Source organism: Octodon degus, unplaced genomic scaffold (genome assembly GCF_000260255.1).
Source record: "Octodon degus isolate 3935 unplaced genomic scaffold, OctDeg1.0 scaffold00069, whole genome shotgun sequence".
Taxonomy (NCBI): domain Eukaryota; kingdom Metazoa; phylum Chordata; class Mammalia; order Rodentia; family Octodontidae; genus Octodon; species Octodon degus.
In genome coordinates, this window is record NW_004524645.1 from 758,184 (window position 1) to 766,755 (window position 8,572).

The 8,572-nt window shown below is 38.3% G+C and overlaps 1 protein-coding gene across 4 annotated transcripts in view; it reads right to left on the minus strand.

Annotated features, from left to right (window-relative positions):
• Window positions 1-587: 587 nt before the first annotated feature.
• The window catches only part of Mid1 (midline 1), a 393,633-nt gene continuing 385,648 nt past the window's right edge, over window positions 588-8,572 (minus strand). For 3 of the 4 annotated variants that reach the window (XM_023719545.1, XM_023719546.1, XM_004635030.2), the window contains exon 10: window positions 588-4,731. In XM_023719545.1, coding sequence (XP_023575313.1) covers window positions 4,383-4,731 — 349 coding nt within the window. In that variant the 3' untranslated portion in view covers window positions 588-4,382. The remainder of the gene's footprint in view (window positions 4,732-8,572) is intronic. The other variant, XM_004635029.2, reaches the window with a different exon arrangement.

An 8,572-nucleotide genomic window follows, 5' to 3' on the forward strand; every position in this document is an offset into this window, starting at 1 on the left:
ATCAGAATCTCTTTCAGTTGCTTATTAGCAGTTAAGATCCTTTGGTCCTACACACAGAGCTTTAGGCCAGCTGGCCTGGATCTGAACAGGCTGGCTGCAGTCCTGATTCTGCACGCTTGTGGAAAACACATAGAACCATCCTAGACCAAAAGGGTTCACACCTCTAAACCCCAAGTGTCAGGCTCTATGGATTGTGGGGTGGGCTTGGATCTGGAGTCATTGAGTAGCTGCTGAGATCATCCTGGAACGAGCTGAAAGCCCACTACTTCTGCCATGTTTGTTAGCCATTACTCACCTTCCTTCATCCCACTATAACTTGACATCAGTGACCTTTGCTCTAGGCTTCCACTCTTTGTTTTCCTATCACGTATTTAAAAATTTCTTGTGGAATATTTTTCATCTTCCAAAATAACTGTAGTGTGAGAGGGGTGATAGTCGATATCAGACAGCTTCAGATGTTACAGAAATGAACTGTGTATAACAAAATAGTATGGAAAATGAGCAGAACCTGAAGACGTGATTGTGAAAACTTTAAATATGAAAACAGGATGAAAAAGCTACAGACATAGGTAGGCACTTAGTTTGGTGTCACAAAAAGGATTTTATTTTGAAACAGGAAGCAACAGCAATCAAGACAATAGTTTGGACTGAGGGTCTCACAGTGTGACTCCAGTATCAGGGGTTGAATTTATCTAGGCGCAAGGAGGCATAAAGAAAGCCAGCTTCTCACTTCCAAACTAAGCTCATCCAGCTCATGATACCTCTCAGTGACTCTCCTGTGCACAGGTCTGGCTTACTCCACAGATTTTAGATTTTCATAAGTGTTTTATAAATATTCTTGCAAATGAAGGAGCCACTACAGTGAAGATTTTCATGAGTCCTGCTTTTTATTTCTTGCCTTTTGCTTTATTGGGCACAGAATCATTCACTAAAAGAGTAAAAGGCATTTATGAGAATTTTACATTTACAAAAATCCAACAACCAAGAGTGTTTGAATATATACCCTACAATTAGGGCCAGATAACTCTCTGTAGTGGGGGACTGCACTATGAGCTATGGGGTGTGTAACACCATCCCAGACTTCTGCCCACTAGATACCAGTATCACTATATCCCCAGATTTTGACAACCAAAATTGATTCCAGACATTGCCAAATATCTCCTTGGGGGCAAACTCAAGCCCTGGATGAGAAGCACTGTTTTCAAGAAATTCCTCTTGCTATCACCATTGTCTTTGTATGCTTTTTAATGTTTTATCAAGGAAGACAAACTGTCAGTTTCCAACACCAAATACACATGAACGTGAGCATACAGAATGAGTCTCTGCAGGCATTGCCCATGTGCCTGGAGCTGGGGTGGAATTCCATGCTGAATGAAGGGCACTAGTCCAGTTCCTAAAGAAGCTTAAGGTCAGCATGTCAGTACCATAATAAGCCCGTCCATACTCAAGCCGCTTCTTCCTCTCCAGCGGAAAACTTCATCAGTGTTTGCAGTCAGTAATTGAAGTCATTTTCACTTAAAGCTGGAAAGACAGTGTTCAGCTAGGCCCACCCTCATCTTAATCCACCTTTAAATTCCTACTTGAATGATATGGCCAGCAACTTTCAACTTCGGATCCAGGTTTATGTATTTCTATCCACTAGGAAAAGAGGTACCATGTTTCTGAGTTCCGTTAGGAGGACTGGCTGCAAAACTCTCAGGGCCCACTATGAGTGAAAATGCAGGACTCTTGTTGGAAAGTTGTTAAGAATTTCATGACAGTGAGAGGAGAGCATCAAATCAAGCTCAGGGCCCTTCAGAGCCCAGGGCTCTAGCCAGTGAGCTACTCACACAGCCATGATGCTGGCCCTTGCAATCTTGGTTGACATTCCATCAATTTTGTTCTGCTAATTTATTTGGCACTGCCATCTCTTTTGTCCCTTTAGCAAAATGCTTCCTGTGAAGACCTTGAAAAATAAAACATTGTGACCCTAATCCATTTAAAGAGAATGCATAATTATACTGCAGCACATGTTTACAACATATATTTTTTAGACTTTAAAAAAATCCACATGGGAATATTTTCTACATCATTACAGTTATTAAAGTAAACACTGCGGCCTTTCACCACATACACATCTTCCTCTAAATAAGACAACCTGGAAATAGTAACTGCTACATCCACATTTTAAGTTAGCCAAGAGTGAGTCTTCCACAACAAAATTATAACATAATCTGTCTTGTCCTTATAAAAATAGCCAAACATACCCTACACAGCTTGCACTGAAAACTTGAGTAGTAACATCTTGATATTAAAAAACATAATATTCATGGAAATAGTGTCCTTCTAGTAAAATGCTTTATGTTAGCATCATAAGGCAAACTGTAGCATTTATTGGTACCTGGAGACTGATTTTAAAAACTCAGAAACTGAGCTTTAGACCCTTTTATTTAGAACCTGTAAGTGTACAAAGTGCATTAAAATATCCATTATCCAGTTACCCAAAGTGTATGTAAAAATTACTGAGGCAACCCTTTTGGTTTATTCAGAGAAGGCAAACACACACAGCTTTCATATTGTAAAAAAAAAATCACATTAAGTTGCCAGAGAATGATTAGTATTTTTCTCCATTGAGATGTTCATTTTTAGATGCGATACTATCTTAAGTAGTTATCAAAATATTTCTCTGGGTATAAATAATATAGGAAATATATAGAATCTATCCATTAAGAAAAAGGAGAGCATTTCATAAGGAAGAGACAGAAAGACCCAGGAGACCAGCATGGTCTTTCTTGGAGTCCAGACTGGCAATCATATCAGCTTTGGCCATGTGATGCTGAAGCAATGGGCCTATTGATTTATTTCAGGGAAAGAACTGATTGATCTGGCTTAAAAATTATGAAAAACAGGTCTATATCTAACCAACTGTTTAGTCAATGCCTGCCTGAGTAGCCCAGATAAATACTTTAGCAATTGAAATCATTTATAGAAGTCACACACGTGGTCAAGACAGAACCAATGCCTAAGTCCCAGTCCAAGGACCACTGGAAAAAGTCTTAGTTTAGGGACCATTACAATTTGATGAATCAGCATGTAAAGAATTTCATCTGACATTTCTTTGATTAGCAAGTTCTATTAGCAGGTTCCTGTGTGAAAATAGTGAGTTTGAATTTTTTTCGTATTACAAGTCTATGGTCAACTATACTATAGAGGGACTTCTACGATTTTCCAGGTATGTTTAATAAACACATGTTTATCATAACTTATCATAATGATTTTCCAGGCATGTATACTAGTGAGCAGTACTTGATGCAATGTCCCTTGTCATTGCTAACTCATAAATATTAAGTGATTTTCGGTGATTTATATTTAAATGTGGTAGTGCTGATTGGGGCCATGTGCTGATGTCTCAGAGAGCAAAATCAACCCGAAGTGGTGTGTCTTTTATCACAGTACATGTTTATTTCCTTAGCCCCAGAGATAAAAGAAAACTTGACATGGGGAGGGGGGAATAGGTCAACTATTAAATGTAGTGAAAAAAGTTCATCACTCTAAGAAAACTATTAGGAGGAAGAATGAAGTAGTCTTATGCCATGAAGCAAAATCCTACTTCTGATAAAACACAAATCAGCCTGAAGTTTAATTAATCTGTAGGATTCAAAGTGACTATTTTTAATTGTGATCTAATTCATAATGTTAGCCCAGAGTTTTTAGCCCTGCAAGAAGTGGGGAAACATGGGCAAAGGTCCCAGAACCTTTCTTTCCAACATTATCCTATCAGCTACCAGAAGGTAAAGATCCATAGTCAGCAACTTCCATCCTCTCTCACTTGCTCTCCATTCTAGTTGATCCAGTACATGTTTTTTTAACATTATAGTTAAAACATTTTGAGGTAAACCAGAGCAAGAAATTCTGTTTATTTCCTTACTAAGTTCAAAATTATTTTTATCTTTAAACAGCTGCATATTCTGTTATGCACTGTCAGAGTGATAGGACCTAAAATGGGCTCAGTATGTACTATGTGAGGAGGTGATTAAACATACAAATCAACAAAAGGTGTTTGTGTGTTGTTGTTTTTGCAGCCCCATAGACTGTGATGAAGCAAAACTTGTAAGAGCTGCTTAATGTGCAAAACCAATTCCTAACAGTTGTGATCGATTACGATTCTTTTTATAAATAATCTATAGATTTTCCTCTAAATATAAAAAAAATTAAAGAAATTATTAAAGCCTGCCCTTAGTATAAAACAGTAAAAGAAATCTATTTTGAGCCCTGTTTTATCTGATTTCTGTACACTTTCTGAGGAGATTTAATCACACTCTTGAAGCCTGTATTTCTTCATTGCCTAAATAGCGGCCTCAAACTTTGCTGTTCCTCAGAAAGCAGTTCTGGCGGCCAGATGCTCAGGGCAGCTGCTCTGTGCAGTCCAAGTGGTCTGGGATAGGAAGGCCAGTTATAATCGTCAAACACTTGTTCCACACGGTGAAGGTGGGGCACACAGGCTGCGCAAATGCTACATCAAAGGTGTAGAGGTGGATGGAGTTCAAAGCATCATAGAAGGCAATGGAGCCATTATCGTAGTCCAGCAGAATGCCAACACGCCGGAGATGTGGGGCGGGCTCGATGGGGATTTCCTTGCTGTTGTGTCTCACCACCCAGTTATTGTTGCAGCGGCAGAGGGCCCAGGAGGCAGAGTTCTTCCCAATCCATTCGTGCTTTGGGGCCGATTTATAGGCAAGGCCAATGGCATACCTGGAGAGACACAACAGTGACACTGAAAACAAAGAGCTGCAGTGCACCTGTGTGTGAATCCATTCTGTAGTCCTCAGGGGTCATAAACCGTGATCACCTGTTGTTCCTGCTCCTTCTCTTTAAGTGAAAACTTGGCAAAACCCCAACACCTGTGCTTATCTTCTTCCCTCCTAAACACAGAATGGTGGGTGGGACCCGGTGTATTTGAACTTCATGTTTTGTTGTTTTATTTTATCTCTCATAAATTACTGCACATTCAATTCTGACCATTGGTACTTTCTGCAATGACTGAAGTGTTCTGCTCTGTTTCGCATGGTAGCCATGTGTCACATGGGCTATTGGGCGCTTGAACTGTGGCTGCTAAAACTGAGAAACTCTAAATTTAGAGATGGTCCCCAACATAGCATGGTTGACTTGTAGAGTCTTTGACTTTATATGGTACAAAAGTGAGATATATTTAGTAGGAATTACTGTTTAAATTCTGATTTTTGATCTTTTCTTAGACTAGCAAAGTGCAATAGAATCCTCTCATATTATGCTGGACAGTGGCACAGTATTCTCATTTTGCCATGGTGTTATAAGCGTGTAACTCCATAATAAAGTGAAGCAGCATCTGTATTTAATTTTAGTTAAAGCTAAAAGATTTAAATAGCTACGTGTTACTCATGGTTACCACATCATATCAGCCAGTGTAACCCTAGACTTCTCCTTTTGACCTTCTTTAAATTTTCAATGGACACTGTGTCTGTCCTTCTCCATGTCTCTGAGCTCACTTGCAAAGGCACACAGGAATAATGATTTTTATTTAGCAGGATAAATCCCTTGTCCTCACTGTGTCTGTTTCTCATCTATCACATAGGAATAACAATAGACTCCACCTCCCAGGACTGTTTTATCTGGTAAAAGAAAAAAATGCATTCTAAATCTTGAGTATATGGCCTCGCATGTAATATTCAGTAATTATCATTATTATTATCATCATCATTAGATACTGAGGATCTACCTCAGGACCTTGTGCTTGCCAGGCAGGGGCTTATGCTGATGCGCTATCCCCCAACCCTGTTTTACTACCGTTGTCTGAAGATATATACATAATTCATCCTACCATCAGAATTTGAATTTAGGATTACTCCAAAGGCCATAAATTTAAATTACACTCTGTAATGCCTTTCCTTACCAGAAATTATGCAATCCAGCATTACCAAAAGCATTCCTGATTGTGTTTTCTATTACATTTTAAGATTTTTACAATATCTTTGAATGGCAGATATCCAGTTATTCTAAATATTCTATCACTGGTCAAAAATAAAAATCTGAATAATTTTTTCTACAATGTCCTAAGATTATTTTTTTGTAGTACCAGGATTGAACTCAGGACCTTGTGCTTGCCAGGCAAGCACTTATTCCACTGAGCTATCTTCCCAGCCCTGTCCTAAGATTCTTAATCTCTTTTTACCTCTCTGAGACATGCCCCATAACATTCAAAGTATTTCACAATTATTAAGAGAAGCAAAACACATCACTCTCAATAAAGGCTAAATGACTAAGAGTTCAACTTTTACTATGTTGTAGCAGAAATTGGTGTAATTGGATATTGACATATGACACCTTATCCAGTGCAGAGAGAGAGAAAAAAAAACCTTACTGGTCTTTGTTGAAATGACATTCTTTAAAAAAAAATCACGTTAACTTTAAAATGTAATAATTTTAAGAGGGGCACGGTAAAATGAAAATGAATGCAATATACCATGACTGAATTCCTAAAGAAGACCAAATGGATAATCTGTTGAACCAGTTTGGCTCCCTTCTTCCTCCATGGAGAACCTTGACTGACTTCTGCTTCTCTGCTGAGTCCTAACTGACACATTTTGGAAAGTTCTTCATTTTGTAATTTAAGACATCTCCTCCCCAAAATGTTCCTAACACCTTGCGGACTTTATTTCACTTTCTTTTCAGATAATTTGGGACCTGCATTTGCAACAAAAAATAACCATATCCTTATTGTTTCTTTTTGCTGCATATTATTTGAATCTTTTATTAAAGAACTTGGATAGTATTTCTCACTTCGGTCTTAACTGAACCATATGTGGGTGCTGTGGTGGAGAAGGTTGACTCCATTTAGAAATGAGAAAATAGAGAAAAAGTCCAAAGGAGGAGCAAACTGGAAACCTTGTGCTGCCCCTCTATTTTGGGCCCAGCAATCATTGCCCGAAACTGTGATTACTGCTTTAGTTAACACCATTTCATAAAACCCAAAGTGCACATTAACAACATTAGAGAGTAAGAAAATAACCAAGTGTACAGTCCATTAAGCAAAGGAAAACATCATTATATTATCATTAATCTATAAAATTATGTACATATTTCCACTGCACGTCAAAGGTGCAAGCAGAATGTAATGTCCCATTAAGTTACGCAGTGAGACATGGAGAATTGAAACGTATAAAAATTGTTTCTCAGAGCAATGTTAACATGCCCCGTGGCATGATCATAACGTTAATTTAAAGTCAGGATGATATTTCATGAGAAAATATATGTGTCATTAGCTGTTGCAACACAAGGTGTCACCGGCATTTAATCGCAGGGGGCCTCCTTCACTGTTAAACCTGGAAATGTGAAACCATTTTCTACATGAGGATGTTCTGAGACTGACACAGTCAACTTTGTAAAGGTCCAAAATGTGGCAATCAATTGTGAGATCTCCCCGACCCCATGAGCTGGTTTTGACATCTGGATGGCGTTTTAAAGGTAGTGGTGATCTGCTTTATGTAAGTGAAGTGTTCTGGTGGAATTTTCCAGACTATTCATCAATGGCAATGAGATCATAAGGATTAGCTACTATGTATCATAAATAATTATTAACTGGGTTATAGTCATTTGGATACTGGATTCCATCCTAGATTAATAAAGCACATTAACTGGAAATGTTTGCTTTCTTGCACATTTGTATTTTCCTTTGTGCTTTTATTTTTGCCCAAGAGAAGCTAGATACTGTAAATGTTAGTCTACCTCAGAGCCTAGTAGGGTAACTGATTTGTTCTCCATCCCCTGATAGGATTTAGGAAAGTGTTCTGTGTGAAAAAAAATCATGAGACCAGCATTTGGAGACCTACTGGTTTAGCCAATATAGGTACCCTTACTAAGAAAGATAGGCCACTCAAACTTACAACCTCACATTTTAGATTTAGGTTACTTGTACCTACACTACCAAATACTGTTATACATTGCACTATCTGCATAAATTTGAATGGGAGGGTATTGTGAAAATAGATTTTTATCATGGCTATATCAAAAGAATCACTTTCTTGCACAGTTGTTTCTTCAGATTATGCAGTTTTGAATGTTGGCTTTATTTTTAAAGCAAGAGTTAAGGTATCATTCATTAAATATACTACTATAAGTCCTCGAGAGTAATTATAACATTTCAAAAATTGACCACTCTTTTGTGAATAGCAGCATATGGTGGGTAGGGTCAGCAATCAGCAAACTATAAGTTGGTGACAACTCTGGCCTTCTGGTTATTTTTTATAAAAGAAGTTCTATTGCACATAGCCACACTCATTTGTGTGTGTATTGTCTATGGCTGCTTTTCCTCTACAGTGGCCAAGTTGAATAGGTTGGCAAAAATCATCTAGTCCCCAAAGCAGACATACTGACTCTTTGGACCCTTTGCTAACAGTGTTTGTAGACTCCTCGTTAAGAGCGTGATCCCTGGTGGTAAGAGTTCCTGGTTTTGCTATCTTTAAGCTTTATAATGGGGCCAGGAAGATGGCTCAGTAGAATAAGCTCTTGCCTGGCAAACACAAGAGCCTGAGTTCAATACCCGGTTCCACAAAAAAAA